Consider the following 20,077-nt stretch of genomic DNA (forward strand, 5'->3'; position numbering starts at 1 on the left):
AAGAAATATAACTTTTTGCATGCATTCCTTTCCTCATTCAGTCTGAGGAAAGATTGAGGACTAGTCATTTGGTACATTTTATCCTTTTTAGTGTGTGATGTTACAGTTAACAGTATTTCTTTAGCAATGGAGCCTATTTGGTGCTCCTGTTACAGCTCCTAACATCTTGTGGAATCTTAAGATACTATCTTCTCAATATCTTTGTTAGGTGCTGGGGATTAACGCACACTACATCTTATGGTTGGCAGATTGAAGCACAGAAATAAAAGCAAATGTTGTCCAAGGTATCAGCAAACTTAATGCACTTAAACTGAGAAATTTAGAAAACAGTGTTGTTTCTAGTATTTGTATACAAAGCCATATTCCTTATCCTCTTGAAACTGGAAGTATTTATGACTTCTTAAATTTGACCCTTGGTTTCAGAAGTCAGAAGTGAAGACCACAGAGTGTCCACCTGTGAAAAATTTGGTTTGTAGGATTTGATTTACAAGAGAACTCCGCAATGTGGGGATACAGTCTGTTTCTATATGGTGATTTTTAAGCTTTCTCAAGCATGAAACTATTTTGTATATATCAGCATTCTGCCTTTTCTCCAGATATCAGTCTACCCTCTTCTAGTTTAAAGCCAGTAGCCCTTGTCCTGTCTCCCACTATACCGAAAAACTGTATTGTTTTTTTTTCTTCTATGAGTGGTTCTATTTCAATTCAATTTTTGTATTATAGCCTGCCTTTTTATCTGTTTTAGAGTTTGCAGAAGGGAATCTATATTAAGGTTAAATGGGCAGATTTCATCCTAAGATTTTTTTTTTATATCTTCTGAGTACTTTTTTTTGTGATTACATGGGAACAGTAATTTTAATTTAGAGGATTTTTATTTTTTTTTAATATTGGATGAAAAAAAAAACACCAAAACCTGCCAACAATCACTTATAACTCTGTTGATGCTAAATTAGAGAGTGGCAAAGTAGTACATTTTGCCAGTATGCAACATCAAAAGAACATGATGCATTACAGTTGGCTCCAATTTCCCAGTTTTGATAATTTAGCAGAGCAAATGTTTTTATGGAATAAAAGCCTTTATTTATTTAATGCTAAACCTTGATTTATTTGTGCCCACAATTATTTTATGATCTGTGCTGATACAGAGCACTGACTTCACTGCTGTCCCTGAAGCTTGGGATGTGGCATATCTGCCTATGCCGTGGTTACACGCATAGGCAGCCTGTTGGAGCTGTAAGGAATAGCCAGAAGGACATAAGGGTTGACTCTTCATCCTGTTCAGACTATAAAGTAAGAGGATGTATATACATGATTTTTACAGATGTGTACATAGGCAAGTTTTCACAAGAAAGTACTAAAGTGGCCTTTACTACCAGCTGTTGCTCCCAAGTGAATTTCAGATCTGTGCTCCATGAAGCATTAAAATGCTAGAGCTTTTTGAAAAACAACAGTAAATACTTTGTTTGCTAGGTAGACAGTTTTCCCAAGTCTAACTAATAGAAATTATTGATATAAAAAAATCACTATGATGAACAGTCATTTGTTTTATAAAACTTTATCCTTGATAGCTTTATTTTGTATAAGTTAAAAACATCTGATAATATATGAAGTGTTGGGTTAAAGGTGTTCATCTTTCTACCATTTCTGCGTATGATGATTTAGGAAGGACTTGGAGAATTCTCATGTAAATGCCTACAGATGCAATTGGTAATTCATAGCATTCCCTTATCTCCCTCCCTCAATTAATAACCTTGTAATTACAATTTCTAGTTTTGCTATGATAATGACAGGAGTATTTTCCAGTCCATATCTGTTTGCTGGTCCAGAACTGAATGAAATGAATATTTCAGGAGCAGATTTTAATCAGTTTAAACACAGCAGAGAAATTTAAATTTGAGTGGCTCTGTAGTGTTAGGAAAATCTAGGTTATGAGTGATAAAAATGAAAAATGTTAGGTTAGAAGTGATAGAAAAATATTCTGGTCCAAACTTCTTCTCAGAAATCTAATCAAAGTTAGGTTGTGTAGCTCAAGATGTTGTCCAGTGGGAGTTTGACATTCCAGGGACGGACATTCCTTAGCCTCTTTGGGCAGTCTGTTCCAGTACATACTGTATTCTGGTTTTGGCTTGGTGAAGAGTTGCTTGCTCAGGCAAGGAAGCTTGCTGCTGCGTCTGGACATCATCTTGCTCATGGGATGAGCCATACATGTACTTTAATGAGCTTGTCTTTGACTGACCGGCTGTCACGTGCTCTTTTGTCCTTCGGCATCCCATGTGAGCCTACTTGCCAGTGCCCCAGCGAAGCCATTCTTTGCTCTCACACTGTTCAATGTCATTTTTTATTTGCCTTCCTCACTTCCTTTAGTTTTTCTGTCACACATAAATGCTTATTACTAATACCTGTGAGTTGCTACAACAGGGTCAGGGACTGTTTGCAAATAAATAATAAGTTTGGTAATCTTTTAGGTGGGGGACCTTGTGTACATGGATTGCTTATCTGAAAGTAGTCTGCTCGTGATATTAAATGTCTCTCCGGTTCTCTGAGTTTTCAAACCCCCGTAGCATTTGCGTTTTAAAACCTATATTTCTAAGTAGCAAGACTTTCATGCAATATATTTTATCTACTATGTTAATATTAACTGTTTTTCATCATTGAAATGCCTCTTTTTCAGATTACGTATTTCAGTCTGTGGTATTATAATAAGCAGAATCAGCGCAGATGGGTAGATTTGGACAAGCCTCTGAAAAAGCAGCTGGACAAATATGCCTTAGAGCCGACTGTGTATTTCGGAGTAGTGTTCTATGTGCCTACTGTTTCTCAGCTTCAGCAGGAGATTACCAGGTAAACTTCATAGATGTGTCTGTAGTTTTGCTTTCAACATTTTGAAATATTTGGCAAATTTAAAAATTGCCTGCTTCCCCCACACACCTCTCTACAGAAGTGGAAATTATTACTTTAGGCAGAATTTATGTTCAAACTGTGTATTTAATTCCCCTTTGAATATTTAAAATATGTGATCTTAGAAAGGTATTGGAAACTGTTTTCAGTAATAGGCTTTTTTCAGCAATACTTGTATGATTAGACTTTTAATTGTTTTCCTCCCTGTATGTTTGTCTTTGGAGTTGGTTTTTTTTTTTTTTTGTTTTTTTTTTTTGGTGGTGGTGTTTTGAAGAGCCATCTGTTGCTTTTGGGGAAATCCATGCTGCACAAAGCAGCATTTAATTTAGCTGTTCTTGCCTCTATTTTGCTTTCAGTACTTTATGTACTTTCAGTACATTGGCAGACTACAGCCTAAGTTTCAGTTTGTGATATATTTTTTTTCTTTGTTTATCACTGGGCAATAAGGCTGGATGTTAGCTTTGATATCATATATCCATTTCTGCGGTGAATTCGGGGAACATCACAGAAGTGGTGCTGACTGCAGGGGGGGGAAGTGAAATTGAGCATATAGTAGCCTGTTATTCCTATGGGCCTATACATTGGCTTGTAGTGCCCTTAATGTGTATAGTTTTTCTGATTTAGTTATTTTTTTTTTAACAGGCAAATGAGTACAAACTGGATTACAATCATATATTTGTTATTTCAGAAATCTGTTTGTGTTAATTAACCCATTCAAGCTGGTAACTTCAAACTGGTCCTACTCTGAGTGAGGAGTTGAACCAGGTGATCACTGAGGTCCTTTCCAGCTTAATTTATTCTATGGTTACATGAAACTGTCTTTATATACTCTGGTGCTAGAATAACTTTCCAGAGACCTTTCCCAGTAATTGTGGTATGAAAGTTTTTCAGGGAGGTAAGCCTTTTCATGCAGACGATGGTGCTTTAATGTGTTGCTCAGTGCCCCACAGCTTTAGGGTTCTTTTTTATGTGTAATTCCTGTGTTAATATTTTCTTTCTAGAAAAGTGCTAAGTGTGGGAGCTTTCTCTCAGCAATTTTACTGGCTTAAAAAATAATTCTTTTGTCTTCTTTTTTCTAGATTCTCTGCTTGTTGGTATGGTAGAATGCATTGCAGTAAGATACATGTTGTGTTGCATTGAAAACTACATTGCTGGAAAGACCTTGCATATTCTTCTCTGGCATTAAAGAATTTAATGTTTATGCTGGAGCTTTAATAGCAGTTTTGCAGTGTGTTGCCATGTAGAAGGCAAGAATTCATTTGCCAGCCTTATATTGAAGTCCTAGAGGATGGCACTTGCTTTGATTTCCCATAGTGAGAGTCTGGATTAGTTTCAGAAGTCAGTGGGGTTTTTTCATGCCTTTTCAATATAAAGGAGATTGAGCATGTTGAAGCAAATTTTGTTTAATGTATACCAGGAAATGGAAATGAACAAAAGGGATGGTATTTGTACTATCACAAGGTAGTGTCAAGATTATTCATCTGCATATTAACTTTTAATAACAGTTCTATGGATGGAGCTTATGTTCTACTGCTGGACTGGGAAGATTTATTTCCCCAAATGCCTCGATATGTGGTGGCTTTTTCCTTCCCTTTTTTCTAAGGCCTAGGTTTAGGCCCAGCTGTTCTTGTGTGTGTTGTATAAGGATGTTAACTACTGTCATACAGCATACTGCTCTTTTGTAGCAGGATCCAGAAGACTCTAGCTAATATTTATAAATTGTCACCTTATTTAACAGGCTGGTTAGGTAGTGAGGGAAGAAAGTTGCGTTTTAGCCTGATGCAAATCTGTGTGTAGTTCACCTGACTGTTCTAATCCCTGAATGCTTCCATGTTCTTGGTATTAAAGCCTTACTTCACAAGAGTTAATGTACAATATGAGGAAGTTAAGCAGCTTTTAAAACTAGACTTATTGAAGACAAATGTCCTTCTTGGCACAGTGTGTGTTATAATGGTGTTTTGAGGTGTTTTAGGCTCAAAATAGGGTGTTTTGCGGGTGGCTGAGAGAGGCAGAAGAATTCAAGAAACTAGTGGTTCAGTGTGTGGACAAATGGTACACCTAGTAGTGGTTGCACATACAAGAGATGACCCAGGAAAAGGTCAGATTAAAGGGAAAAAAAAAGGCGTCTTGAAAGTAAGAGCAAAATGTACTTGGAAGTTGTAATGCAGAAATGAAAGCTGCTATTGTGATTGAAGGGATGTGTAATGTCGGATCTGTTAAAAGGGAATGCAGCAGTACAGCAGCAGTGCATTGAACAACACCAGTGTGATGGACATTGTAAAGAGGAGATAATAAAAATGCTAAAGAAGAGGTAAAAATAATAAATATTAGGGTATGGTAGTAGGTAGAAATTGTGGAGATTCTTTGTTTCAAGAGGTAGCAGTATTTGATTCTGCAATGATGTATGAAAGCTAAGGGAGTAGCTAACAAAGACTGTGAAGGGTCCAAATGGTGAGGAAGATTGCCCTCCACAGAAACTGGGGAATGCAGAGAGGAATAGGAAATGCAGGCATGTTTATCTGCATTCTCTTTAAATTAAGCAGACTGTATTAGCTTTTTCTTTTTTTCTTGTGTAGGTATCAGTATTATTTGCAATTAAAGAAAGATATCTTGGAGGGCAACATTCCTTGCACGCTGGAGCAAGCAATACATCTGGCTGGTTTAGCTGTTCAGGGTAAGTTGTGCTAACTAGCTAACGCTGCATTAGAAGCTTTGCAGATGTATTTTCTATTGCAGTTTTTCTGTTTATCACTTAAAGACTGAATTCTATAAGTTACGAAATACTTACTCCTTAGAACTTCCTTGCATATGCTGAAGAGGGGGAACAGTGGGATCAGTGGGCCTGAACTTGTGGCATTTCTGTGCAGCCCTCAGAGGTGTGCCTGGGTGTCTAACATGGAGTTGGGTTTGAATTAGACATTAGAGTTCCTTTGGGGGCAAAGACTTCAGTTGTCTGCTTACAGACCTTTCATCTGATTCTGTTAATAAAGATGCTTTATTCTGACATGGTAACAAAAGAAACAAACATGCTTTGCTAAATCAAACTTGAATGTACTTGTATCTCCACATTTTCTCCCAAGTATCCTAACGTGTAAGATTATTTCAAGTTAGTATGCAAGACTGTTAACAATTTCTGTGTTCAAATAGCTTCTGAAGACCCATTTCTGTGATAGCTACATGAAAATAGCCGCTTTATTTTTCCTGACTGGAGTCAGATGGGATACAATAGACACCAGAGAGCCACCAGTTCTAAGTCTATCTGCATTGGTCATGTCTCATATTCCCTGCTGACATGCTTGTTAGATCTTAAATCTCTCAAAATAAAAGTTTTTTAATGGCAGCAGCTTTGCATAGTGTTTGTATATTGCTACGCAGCAATTGGCATTGCCGTACATCTAACAGCAGATGTAAATCTGCCAAAAATTGAAGGGGTCTTAAAATCATTGGCAATATGTGTGACTTGGGTTTTTTTTGTTTGTTTTTATTACATTTGTTGGTAGTATCACATTAAATATGATGTCTATGCTTTTTGAAAATGTGGTTACCAGTAGAGTATGGTGAACTGTGTTAGTACCTTGTTTGTATAATGCATCTGTTTAATGAATTTGTGAATCTTTTTAATCTAAGACAGGATATAATGGTTTTCAACTGACAAAATCTTGCTATGTTATTTCCATATCTTTGGACAGTGTAAATGTCTCTCTGCTCAGTGAGTTGTTTATAAAAATGTTCCAATATAATCCTGTTTCCAGATGGAAAATATTTATCCCTTTAGCTTTCATATTCCTTTTCAGTCTCGTGTAAGAGAGAAAGTGTATGTGATTATAAAGCAGTGAAAAAACAAGTCAGAAAAAGCACAGGTAAATTAGTGTGCTCCAGTGACAGCAGTCACTTATATGAGGTAAGTGGGTTAATTTGAGCTGGTGAACGAACAGAAGCAGTTGTTTGCTGTTTCAGGTGAACTCACTTCAAGAATAATCTGTATTTTAAATAATTATCATAGGCTAATTCTAAACACTGCTATATCTCAAGTGCTGTGTTGGCGTAGCGTGTCACAAGTCCTCCCCTTTCATCGCAAATAACTTGCATATCAATTGTTAATCCTGAATACAAATTTGGTTCCTAATGTCTCTAAAATTATACTGTTATGGATGGATCTGTACTCTTGAGGTTTGTGTTTATATTTCTGGAAGCAGCTGTTCCATACTGACTGCTGTTTCACAGTTTCTCCTGTGAGACTGGTACATAGCTTTTATAATTTAGACTGCTTTATTTCTCTTCTTTGAAGCATTGGTTAGCTTTTTCCTGGAAATAGAAAAAGAGGCAAATTCTTTGGGATGCCATTTGGCATGACACAAATTCAAAAATGTTATTAAAATCAAACCTGTTATTAAGCCCCAGAGTCTGGGAAGGCTTCTAGGTCCCACTTTCTGTGCCTCTGTGCAGTGCTTTGAGTGCAGCAGTGTATTGGCACTATTCTGCAAGTAATTTAAGTATCTGACAGGAGGGAGTAAAGAAGGTGGAGCCAGACTTTTCTCAGGCAGTGGGTGCAAGATGAAATATATTAAATTCTGTCTAAATGTGAGAAAAGTTTTCTGTTGTGAGAGTGGTGAGACACTGGAAACAGGTTGCCCAGAGAAGCTGTGAAATTTCCATCTGCTGTATTCAAAACTTGACCAGAGAAAGCTTTGAGGCAGTGTGCTGTAGCTGACCTTGCTTAGGGCTAGACCTCCAAAGGCCCCTTCCATCCTCAACCACTCTGGGATTAAAAAATTAAACAATTAAAACCCCAAGGAACTAAGAAACTTGGAGCAACACTCTGATTTTTTTATCATTTCTCCTTTCCTGTCCGCAAGAAACCTTATCAGTTTTTCAGAACAAGGGTAAAAGATGGGATGTGTTTTTAGATTTCCTCATCATAAACATTACTGGTTAGTTTGTTGCGTTGTTTTGATTTCAGATCATAGTTCAGTAGGATGGAGATTTGCTACTTGGAGATCCTGCTGCAATTAATTGGGTATTCAATCATTTTATTACAAATGTTTGAATCCAAGAATTTTTTTATTTTTTAGCTGATTTTGGAGACTATGATCAGTATGAATCTCAGGAGTTCCTACAAAGATATGCTTTGTTTCCAGTGGTAAGTACTTACTTTAAATTGATAAATTCTTAAATAGATAAATTTAAATCTTTCTTTAGATTGGTAAATGCAAGTTATTATTAAAGACTCCATAATCCATCCACTTTACTGCTCCCTAGATTGTCCAACTCAGGAAAGCTTTTGTTTGAGACTGGAGTGAGTCATATTACACAGAAGCAAAGATGCTGCAAGTTCTTTTTAGCTTTATTGTTACACTGAAAAAAAGGTTGGGGTGGAGATAGGAAAGTGAGTAAAACTTCAAAACAGTACTTGCACATTTTGGTTTTGTTTGTGTGCATATTACAGCATTTAAGCTACAGGAATAAAGTGGAGGGATGTCTTGCCAGTGTCAAGAAACTGTAACTAAACTTAATTTTGTCGAACTTTTGTATTTCACTCTGTAAATACTATCTTACCTTAAGGGTTGGCTACAAGAAGAAAAAATACTGGAAGAAGCAACACAGAAAGTTGCCTTGCTACATCAGAAGTACAGGTAACATTTCTAACACTCTTCATTACTTAATTTTGATGTGATTACTTCAGTAGCTCAGGACATTGGGAATTAGTTGGACTAATTTCACGTCCCATTTAAATGAGTTTTTCACTGATACGCCTCTATTAAAATTACAGTTTGTTTTTTTTTCTTGCTGAATGAAAGTGAAAGGAGAACAGAATGACCGGTAAAATAAATGAGAGGATTCTGCTTGAAAATTAAGACTACAGACACAATTGAATAGTATGGCTTTATCTGCATGTTTCTGAAACTTGTTACAGGAAGTTGTGACCCCAGTAAGCATGTTCCTTGATAAACAACATTGGCAGATACTGATGGCAGTAGAAATATGGAGAGAGTTATTGTTCCAGAATGCTTATGATCTAAAATAAAAGGTAGCTAAGATGCAGTAGTTCAAGACAAAGGAAAGTAAATTCTCTGTTGTCAACTCATCAGTGAAAAAAATGTTTGTGACTATGTGAGTAATACTGATTATTTCTTCCTGTGTTGTTTTAAAAGAGTAGTTTGAAAATTTCGGATCTGTTTATCCTTGAAATACTTTCGTAAGAAGATTGTATGGTTAAGGTTCAGCAAAGAAAACTTATTCTGCATAACATTAGGAAAAAGTGAAGAAACAGAGGTTGATGATTGAAAAAGTATTGAGAGACGTAAGAATCAGCATGACGACATTTTGCAGACAGACCTAATGTCTTTTGTGAGATCAGCTGAGGTAGGCAGGGAAACAAGCTTTTAATCCCTGTGACACTACTGTAAGTCTGTGAGAAAACTATCTTTGCCAAGTGGTCTAATTGAAAAAAAAATTACCTTTACCTACAGATCTTCTCATGTTTTCAAACCATTATAGCTAAAACTCAGCATTTAAAAAATGAGATTCTCCTTCCTGAGATGTGAAGCATCAGACTTTGTCTTGGTACTTAACATGTATACTGCAATAGGAGAAATTCAGGTCCTGAACACATGCCCCAGAAAAATCAGTCTGATACAGTGAGAAAATCTGGTGACAATGATGGATATCAAGAAGAATGTGATACTTGTCTGCCATAAGCAGAGATTATAATTTTAACTGATCTTTGTTGCCATTTACCCCTAGAAATGCCTGAGATAAAGAGGTTGCTAGAATCAAAGTGTAACAGCTGAGACAAATATATCAGCCTTTGGGATAGATAAAAATAGCATGATAGAGGGTTGCCTGAATGTCTTGTGGATGCTTTTCTAGCTTTTGACAGTGTCAGTCAGAGTAAAACAAAGGTGATTTTTTCTTACTGACAGTACTAGCTGATTGTTATTTCCATTTGTAGAGGCCTTACTCCTCCTGATGCAGAAATGCTATACATGCAAGAAGTAGAGAGAATGGAAGGCTACGGTGAAGAGACCTATCCTGCAAAGGTAAACAGGGCTTTAATCGTTGTCTCAGTTCCTTTTTCCCCTATGTAAAAGGGGTTACTTCCTGCCAAAAAGAAATAAAACCCTAAACCACACCTCCCTTTTTCTCCCCCAGAATTGTTAAAGCAGTTTCTTCTCATGTAACTTTTCTTTCAAAGACTTTTTTCTGTATTTGCATAATATTTTGCAACTTCATACAGGACAGCCAAGGAAGTGACATATTCATTGGAGCGTGTCTTGATGGTATCTTTGTGAAACACAAAAATGGTCGTCCTCCTGTTGTATTTAGGTTAGTATTGTTCTTTCTTAAAATAACTTTGTGCACTTCACATTTTAGGTGTGTTCCTCACTAGCATGAATGTGAGGAGTGTGATAGATGTGATGTGTGTTTATTAATTTGATAAAACCTGAACCTTGTTGTCCTCATGCTACAGTGAATACTTAGATCCATTGGAATTTTTCAAAGTATTGACTGCAGGATGAATCTCTTTAAGCCAGATTAATTCAAAGAGATGAACATTTAATGTAAATTCCATTGCAAAACATTTGTGGAGTCAAAAAGGAACAATTCTGTATGCATAAAGTATCTCAAGTCCTGAGGTGGGCACATCATGTTACTGAGAAATATTCAATTGTAAAATTATCCAGGAGTTCCTTTCATATATTACATATAAAAGAAATAGAGGAGAGTCACTTGGTAACATTTATTTCATTATTTTGAATTAATACATTGTTTTAGTTTATTATTTAATATTCTGAAGTTAAATTGTAGATATAGACTTGTATGCAGCTCACCTAACAGTTAAAATTCAGTCTTCATGTGAAACAGCCTGGTTCCCACTGACTTGAAGAGGTGTTGCTTGGGCATCTTTGGATAGAATTTGGAATAAATTTTTAAAAATACATATTGATAGTTTGGGCTTTGGTGTTTGTTTTTTTTTTTAAATCTTAGTAATTTGTAGTTATTGCTAGAGCAAGGAAGGCTTTATACTTAGTGAACTTTAATCCTCTAGAATAGAATTGTTTGGATGATTATGAACTGAAACTTGAAATCCTGTGATCCAACAGTTACTGGAAATCATGGTGAATTCCAGGGGTTAGAGAAGGTAGCAACTGTGTTTCCTGCTCTTAGGGGCTTTGTTTAATATAATTATTAAATACAGTACTGTTAACAGTTGTTCACAAAATTCTGTCTCTGCTCCTGAGAGGAGAGCTGAAGCCAAGCTCTTTTTAGTTGCGTAGAGTGGTAGAAGTACCCTACTCTGCTGTTTTGCAGAATGAAGCAACAAAATCTCTGCTGACGGGTTTTCCAAGCACACAAGGGGAGAAAAATAAAGCTCTGTCCATTCATTTAAGATAATTTCCAAAGAATTGTGTGTTCAGGGTCTGTGTAAACATAAGACAATACTTGCACATTGGAAAGCATCAGAGAGTATTCACATTCTAATTTCAGGATCCAGTTTTCTGCTCTTTGCTTATTTGTTGTGTGACTGTGGGCAGTTCTGCTGGGGACAGATATACCATGGTTATTTGGGTGGCAAAAAAGCATAGACAAGCACAGTTTACAAAGGCTGGTTTATACTCCAGATTGATTCAAGTAATTTCATAATTATGTCCATAAATGCCTATGAACCGAAGCCTTAAATTGCCTTTGTTATAAATCAGAATGGGGACGCTACTGTTTCTCGACCTCACAAATCTGATTTTCAGTAGCTATAGAAAATCCTATCAGCCCCATCTATGTGATGAAAAGGGAAGTCATATAAACACCTTTAGGGAGTCTTGTGTGTAGATGGTGCTTTTTTCCTGTGTTTGTGTACTGCAGAATATTCTTTTAATAATCAATGATATAGGCTTTATTTAAACTAACACAATACTAATGATCTAACCACATCTGTATTTGACAAGAAGTTGAAGAAATAAATGGTATTATATTTCTTGCAATTGAAGTTTTTCTCATATGTCAATATGCAAGAGAGTTCTTGAAAATATGTATAATCATGCCTTAATGGCTTTGTTGAGTGTAGATTCCCCCCCCTCCCATCCCCATCTCCTAGAGTGTATGGTTTGCTTTCAAGCACTTGGGACATTATAATTTACTGATAACTAAATTTGTCTAAATTTGATTAAAAAAAAACCCAAACCTAACAACAAAACCACTTGAAAGAATTTCAAGTGGAAGATGAGTAATAAACTTGTTAGCGTACATGTTGCACATCTTCAAAAGTGTCATATACATATTTTAATTCAGCAGTCATTGAATGGATATGGAAGTGATGGTCTGCAACTTGTTCAGATAGATTGATGAACTTTTTATTTGTCCTCAGTTCTTTATCTATATTCTTGGTGGGTATTCTGTTCTTCAGTTGCGTTTTCTGTGGTTTGAAAATCAGAGCTTGAGAGTCATGTTCTTCTATCATCTCCTTTGTTTGCAGGTGGCATGATATTGCCAACATGTCCCACAACAAATCCTTTTTCGCATTAGAGCTGGCAAACAAAGAAGAGACAATCCAGTTCCAAACTGTGAGTAGATTTTTACTTCTGTTTTTTGCACTAAGGCATCAGTAAATAAAAACAAATTAAGACTGCTAATTTAACTCAAAGGATAAAACCTTCTTTTTCTATATTTAGCAACTTTGAACTGTATGAGTAAGTCCAAAGTAATAATTCTTTCTCTGGCTAGCTTTCTGCAGGAAGGCATTAAAAATCTGTCCTTTGATGTTTAGTACATTGGCAAGTTTGGTTCAGATGGTCATAAACATTTTCATCCATTCTAGGAAAATTTCTAGCATGTTTTTTTGACTTTTAAACCAGTGGCATTGAAAGATAAACATCTTAGAACTTTGCTGGAATGGGCCACATCGTTCCTTGCAGAAGTAATTCTGTGTAGCATCTGCAAGTTGCCTTTGTCAAAAAGACAGCTGTTGACAATCTTATGGCATGATAGACATATACTGTAAACATACAATGTTAGTTTTATAGCTGATAAGAGTGTCTTCAACAAAAGGCTTCTACATTCAACTTTCATAAATCTAATAAAATAGTCTAGAATGAGTGTTCATATCCACAAAGAACAGCTTAGGGAGAACCTGGTGACAGTAATGAAATTATATTAAAATTAAATTAGTCAATGATAATTTAATTTGAAAAATTTCAGTGGCTTTTCTGAAAGCAAGTAAAGGGTATGCATATTTGGCTTAATATGCAAATTTTGGTTTTGTTTTTTTGGCAGGAAGATATGGAAACAGCAAAATATGTGTGGAGGATGTGTGTGGCTAGACACAAATTTTACAGACTAAATAAATGCAGCCTGTAAGTAGAATACATTACCAGAACTCTCGGTGCCCTTGAAGCTTCCATAAGGAAGTGAAATCTTCTATAACCTCTGTGATGTCTTTACTGTCCTTTTCAGATGGTAGAAATTAACAAGTTGGGTTTTTTTTTCTTTAATCTTTTTTGACAAAATACTTATTACCAGTTTCTCAAATGTGTTCTGCTTTATACAGAGGACGTTATTAAACACTGAAATCTTGACAAAAGTAACAGTGTTTGGCCCGTGCTGCTGGACAGGTTTTAGTTGCTTCAGGGGCTACTCTTACTAGAATGTTTGTGGGATTTTGGCCTGGGTTTGGATGAACTGCTCTGAAAGGGCACTCTAGAGGCCTTTAGAAGGGCGGGAAGTGTATGTGAAGCACTCCTGAAATGTGCTGGATTGACAGCTGAGAGGTATGGTGTCCTTTGGATATCCATGGAATCCGTATAGCTCAAGTAGCACCAGTGCAAAGTAAATTTAATACAATTCATCAAATTAAATTTAAATGGGCTGATCTCCAGCTTGTAAATCAAGGACTGGAATTTTAGGTACTCCACTGGTACAGCTTTCCTTCAGTTCAGTTTTTTCAGTCAAAGACCAGAGAATTAGACCCAGTGAATAGTCTGTCATTAAAAAAGCATGATTCACAAATGTTCATGGGGTTCAGGATTGTATGGGAGGAGATACCTATGAGGGGTTGGTCCAAATTTTCCTCAGGCCAGTGGAAAGATGATGGAATATTTTGTACTACAGTAACTCTTTAGTGCATTCAATGCTGATTTACATTAGAAGAGCAAAACGAATTTGGAACAGTGTGGACCTCATACCTCTAAGCTTGTAAACCTGCCTGCCTTTTGAGAGGGATAAGAAATCTTGGTAGAAGTAGTGCATTTGTGGGACTTCTGCATTGCTATCCAAATAATGTTAGTTATGTGATTCTGTATTGAATGTCAGTTTCTAGGATTACTTGTTTTAACCCTTTCATCACAACATGGTTTTACTATGTCAAGTCCTCAAAAAATCTTTTCTGATTATCTCTAGTCTAAAATTCCCTGTCATCTGGTCCTGTTGCTAAAAACTGTCTTATGCATGCCTGTATTAAGTTCAGGTTTTGTTGTTTGTTTTGTTTTGTTTTCTCTTTATGTGTACATACCTTGTCTTTAGAGACTCCCTGGACTCTCCATCTGAGGAGGGCTCTCAGAAATCTTCCCTCATTCTTTCCTTTCCACGCTTTCCAATCCTTTCTCGTCCTTCACTTCCCAAAGGGTGAGCTGAAAAATCATCTTTCTTTCTGAAATCTGGCTGTTCCTGCATTTGTATTATTGTGCCATCTCTTGACCTATGTCTTGCTGCAAGAGGCGGAATAGAAGTGCAGCATAAGATGGGAAAAAAGAAGCTTAAGGTTTCTAGACCTTATATCCTGGAGGCAATCCAACAATTTATGAAAATTTATTGCTGTTAGCTTGAATGTTAGAACATGCAAATGCTTGTGCAGTATAGTCACATTTTCCTGTTCTTGTAACATCTAAAATGTTACATTCTGTAAACAATTCCATGTCTAGTTGTGTAGAACAGGTAACGGTGTAAGATTATACATGGGGTTCAAATTTGGAAGTAGTCCCTAGTTACTCTGCTTTTTCTGCCCTCCTGCAGTGCTTCAGGAACATCTCCTTTTTATGCTTCATAGAAAATAGGCAAAGAAATAACTTACGTATTTTTCATCCTGGCTTTGTGATTCTGCCCATACTGTTTGTGATGGTGGTTTATCCACAGAGCTCTTTCCATTTGAGACAGCTGGGGAGAGCTATTTAACTCGCGGCCTGACTCCAAGAAATGTAGAGTGATTTTAAACTGAACTTGAGATCACTTTTCAAGGGTTGAAATAGGTCTTGTTGTTGTTAAGAAAAAATTCTCACCATAAAACTCCTTCTGTAGACAAACCCAGGCTGTTACAGTGAATCCTGTTAGAAGGCGGTCTTCATCCAGGATGTCTATGGTAAGGACAGCAAATAGTTTTATTTTTGCATTTTCATGAATTTCATTTGACTTTGAATCAGGCAATACTTTCCTTCAGTGGAACAAAATGAACAGTGAAAAAGATGAGTATAGTATGTGAGGAACTGTTTATGACTTGTAGAAAAAGCTGCTATGTAATATCCAAATTATGGAATTACAGTAATTGCTGTGAAAAATATTTTAAACACTTCTGGTTTTATTTTGATTGCTCTGTATCTGGTAGACTCTCCTAGATGTCAGATGGCAAGATAAAGTCTTGGGTTGGTGGTGTGTCGTTTTGGTTTTGATTCCTTTTTTTATTGTTTCTTGTATGACCTCACAGGAAAATCACCTCTGCAGATTTAGAGAAATGGTTTAAGATGAAGGTTTTGTGTGTTTGTGTGTGTGTATTATACATTACATATTATATATGTATATATAATATTATGCATTACATATAAAAAAATCTTCAAGACATTTTTAAAATAAATCATGAGGTTTTAACTAACAATAAGATGCTTGCTTTCTTAGCCCAAGCCTCAGCCTTATATGATGCCTCCACCAACTCAGCTTCATTACAATGGTCATTATACTGAACCATATGCATCATCCCAAGGTAAGTTCATTAAATCCAAGGCTACAGTACATAAGTTGAGAAGACAAAGGCTGTAATTTGCACTTACAGCTACTTTAGCTAGAGCTGAATAAAGTCATAGGGTGAACATGGGAGATGCTTATACTACAGCACTCACTGAAGTGCATAGAGGCATTTAGGCTAATGTGAAATACAGTCATAGAATCATAGAAGCATTTAGGTTGGAAAAGACCCTTAAATCACTGAGTCCAGCCATTAACGTGACACTGCCAAATCTTAAGCATGTCCCTAAGCACCATGCCTACATATCTTTTAAACACCTCCAGGGATTGTGACTCCACCACTTCCCTGGGCAGCCTGTTCAAATGCTTGACAACCCTTTCAATTAAGAAATTTTTCCTGATGTCCAGTCTAAACCTCCCCTGATGCAACTTGAGACCATTTCCTCTTGTCCTATTGCTTGTTACTTGGGAGAAGAGACAAACACCCATCTCGCTACAACCTCCATTCAGGTAGTTTTAGAAAGCAATAAGGTCTCTCAGCCTCCTTTTCTCCAGATTAAACACCACAGTTCCCTCAGCTGCTGCTCCTCTATATCCTCTCCTATGGGATGTGAGCAAAGTTAGCTATGAAGCATATACAGCAACTATATATAGACTGTGGTCTCCTGCTGTTTAACTGATCTCACGAGACAAGTACAGGCCCTGGTGTAGATGTTCTTTCTTTCAGGTAAAGTGGTTTAAGATTGATACGGATTTTGTTTAACTTGGTCTGAAACTCAGCAAACCTATCATAAGCAGAAGAAAGCCATTCTTACACTGAGATGGTGTTTTCCAGTAGGAATTTGCATCATCTAAATGAACATAATAGGTTATTGTGGTATACATACCTTCATTATCCACAGCGAAAAGCTGGGATTGTTTTGGTTTGGGGTTGGGTTTTTTTTTCCTTTCCATTTCAATATATAGCTAAGAATAACTGAAATTTTGAAAATTGAAACATTAGTTAGCTATATCTTAATTGAAAGATATCTTTGTTTGATGTCTTGGACGTATTGTTCTTAAACTTTACTTTCAGATAACCTCTTTGTGAGCAATCAGAATGGATACTACTGTCACTCTCAGACTAGCTTGGATAGAGCCCCTCATGACTACACTGGTCGGATCCGCAATGGTAGTGTCTATAGTGCACACAGCACGAACTCCTTGAACAATCCACAACATTACTTGCAGCCATCCCCCATGTCCTCTAACCCAAGCATTACTGGAAGCGATGTCCTCAGAACCGATTATGTACCATCTCATAGACATAGTGCACTAATACCACCCTCTTATCGTCCCACACCAGACTATGAAACTGTGATGAGACAGCTCAACAGGGGAATGGTGCACACAGATAGGCAGAGTCATTCAATGAGAAATCTTAACATCAGCAATTCATATGCTTACAGCAGGCCTGATGCCTTAGTTTACAGTCAACCTGAAATACGAGAACATGCTCACTTTGCTTCACCACAGTCTAACCATTATCCATTTAACCTGAACTACAGTTTTCGCAGTCAATCGCCCTATCCCTATCCTGCTGAGAAGCGCCCAGTTGTTGGGGCAGTCAGTGTGCCTGAGTTGACAAATGTGCAGCTCCACGCCCAGGACTATCCAGCACCAAATATAATGAAGACCCAAGTCTATCGACCACCTCCCCCATACCCGTACCCAAGACCTGCAAATAGTACTCCAGACCTTTCACGACATATCTACATTAGCAGCAGTAATCCAGATCTTATCACAAGGCGAGTACACCATTCTGTCCAGACGTTTCAGGAAGACAGCCTGCCTGTGGCACATTCTCTTCAGGAAGTCAGTGAACCTCTAACATCGGCACGCCATACTCAGCTGCAGAAAAGGAACAGTATTGAAATAGCAGGCTTGACTCCCAGCTTTGAAGGAATAAGAATTAAAGAGAGGACCATGTCAGCTTCTGCAGCAGATGTGGCTCTTCCAAGAATTATTTCAGAAGGGTCACAGCCCAACATTCTGATGGAGAGAACAAAGCCAAAAGAAAGTAAGCAAGAAGAGGGTGTAAACTGTGATCATAAGAAAACCCTTTCAGATGCCACTATGCTGATTCACAGTAGTGAGGAAGAAGAAGAATTTGAAGAAGAAAACAAGGCTAGTACAAGCCTTTCTCCCCTCCCTGAAGATGAAACTCAGCTTTCATCTGTTATGCGTGGTTATTCTCGTGATTCAGTACTCAGCTACCCTTATAGCTCTGTTGCTTCGTCTGCTGGCCCTTTGCATATTCTTGAGCCTAAATTACATATTACAGAGACAGAAAAGAGAGTGAAAGATATGAGCCCCTTTCATTTACTAGTAGAAAATCAGGTACAGAGAAGAGGGGAAGGACTGCTTACTCCGTCTATGTCAGAATCTGATCTTACAACATCAGGGAGATACAGAGTCAGGAAAGATTCATTAAAGAAGAGACCTGTGTCTGATCTTTTGTCTGGGAAGAAGAATATTGTGGAAGGCCTTCCTCCACTAGGTGTAAGTGGATACAATTCCTCTTGTTTCATGTTGTTCTGTAGCAGGAGTTGTGTCCAGGTTTGTTTAAGGATTGGCGTTTTTTTAATCAACCTGAGATGCTTTTAAAATGTGGATTAAAAGCTAACTTAACCTTTATGTTCCTGCTTTTCCGTGATTAACTTTGCCTAGCCATGTATGAGTTGTTTTATATTTCCCCTGCCCCCAAATCCAGCTGTGCAGCTTCTGTCCATCTGATACACCTAACCTGGCTAGTTTAAAGTCAGTTCATAGATCGCAAATTCTGCCATACCATTCCTTATCTGGAACAAAAGCAATTCTTTCCATTCCACTACCAGCTTTCTAATCTTCCTCTCACTGAAAAATTGGATGTAACTGAATGTTTACATTTTTTGTTTGCTTTCTTCTTCTGACCTAAAAGAGGGACCTGACACATTAGGCAGTAAATTCTTTCCTTGCATTCTCTTCTTTCCTCCATTGCTTCCCTTTTCATATCTTTTCCCATTTGCTTCTCTTCAAGCTGTTTTTTATCCCACTAAAGGTAGGATCTTGCTTACTATGTCTCTTTCCAACTCCAGTCTTTTGAAGCCATAATAGTAAACAACTGCAAGTTTCACCTTCCCTGTAATTCTCACCTCATAGAAACATCAAAATCTGTGTGGGACTGTACGACTTCGCTGGCACTCCTTACCACTCGTTTTGTTTTCAACTTCCGTTCAGTTTTATGTAGTCTGTGACACATACCAGGTGCTAACGGAGGAAGACCACTGTTATTATTTCAGTTTTTAGAACTGATTGCTAACTTTGCCTGCCTGAGTTAGTGTCAAGTAGTTTTCTGCACAAATTGGACTGCAGTGGACCTATCATATAACTTCTGCTGCTCTAGTAACTGCTACAGCTGATGCTGCAAAACTAATTATTCAAAAGCTATGTATTTAGATAGTTCCTGCTGTCACTATATTCTGTCTGTCAGACTTCCTGTACATGGAGCTGCATACTTTGAAATGTACCCCTATCAGATTCAATTAATTTTATAATTGTGTGTGTTTATCTAAATCTCCTTCCTACTCTTTGGTACATAGATACAGGTGGAAAAGGTGATATCTTTCTCCTTGTGTTCCCATTTAGATAGTCACTTAGTATTTTATTCTTCAAAAGACACATTTTCAGACACGAGTGTGTTTATATAAATCATACCCTGCCTTTTCCTTCTAATACCTATGTAAATGTTCAGGTCAACCTTTGAAATTACGTTAAAATTTTTTAGCTGGAAATGTTCAATAAAATGTTCAATAACATTTAAGAGTTTCATTGCATAACACAGAATATTACCTTTCTGTATTCAATATTAAGATGAATATCCTGGTAACAAAGTTGCCCCCTATCAATGTTTATACATTTTGCTTTTCAATGAACTCTGTCATGTTTTTTTTCACTTTTAAATGTGGTCTCATGCTCTTAGCTTTGTCTTCCTATTCCTCACTACCATTTAGGTTTTGAGCTCATTGATTCTCATTCAAGCAGCACATTCACTCACATTTTCAGTGTATTTTTAATAACCAAACTTATCAACTGCTAAGTTCTCTTACACATTTTAAGAATAATTTTTTCTTTCATAAAAATCCCCCTTTGGTATTTTTCTCAAAAAATGAATGTTAACTTCAATAATTTAGATTCATGGCCTGATTCAGGGCTCAGA

General features: G+C 37.0%; 1 protein-coding gene across 4 annotated transcripts in view; it reads left to right on the top strand.

The window, feature by feature from the left end:
* The window catches only part of PTPN21 (protein tyrosine phosphatase non-receptor type 21), a 44,338-nt gene that overhangs the window by 14,002 nt on the left and 10,259 nt on the right, over window positions 1-20,077 (top strand). For 3 of the 4 annotated variants that reach the window (XM_062638769.1, XM_062638790.1, XM_062638780.1), the window contains exons 3-14: window positions 2,672-2,841; window positions 5,475-5,572; window positions 7,971-8,038; window positions 8,461-8,531; window positions 9,851-9,938; window positions 10,136-10,224; window positions 12,371-12,458; window positions 13,168-13,247; window positions 14,413-14,514; window positions 15,184-15,244; window positions 15,775-15,859; window positions 16,916-18,381. In XM_062638769.1, coding sequence (XP_062494753.1) covers window positions 2,672-2,841; window positions 5,475-5,572; window positions 7,971-8,038; window positions 8,461-8,531; window positions 9,851-9,938; window positions 10,136-10,224; window positions 12,371-12,458; window positions 13,168-13,247; window positions 14,413-14,514; window positions 15,184-15,244; window positions 15,775-15,859; window positions 16,916-18,381 — 2,466 coding nt within the window. The remainder of the gene's footprint in view (window positions 1-2,671; window positions 2,842-5,474; window positions 5,573-7,970; window positions 8,039-8,460; window positions 8,532-9,850; window positions 9,939-10,135; window positions 10,225-12,370; window positions 12,459-13,167; window positions 13,248-14,412; window positions 14,515-15,183; window positions 15,245-15,774; window positions 15,860-16,915; window positions 18,382-20,077) is intronic. The other variant, XM_062638801.1, reaches the window with a different exon arrangement.

This window comes from Pezoporus occidentalis, unplaced genomic scaffold (assembly GCF_034315485.1).
Source record: "Pezoporus occidentalis ecotype Australia unplaced genomic scaffold, CSIRO_AGI_Poc_V1 ctg115, whole genome shotgun sequence".
In the NCBI taxonomy this organism is placed as follows: Eukaryota; Metazoa; Chordata; class Aves; order Psittaciformes; family Psittacidae; genus Pezoporus; species Pezoporus occidentalis.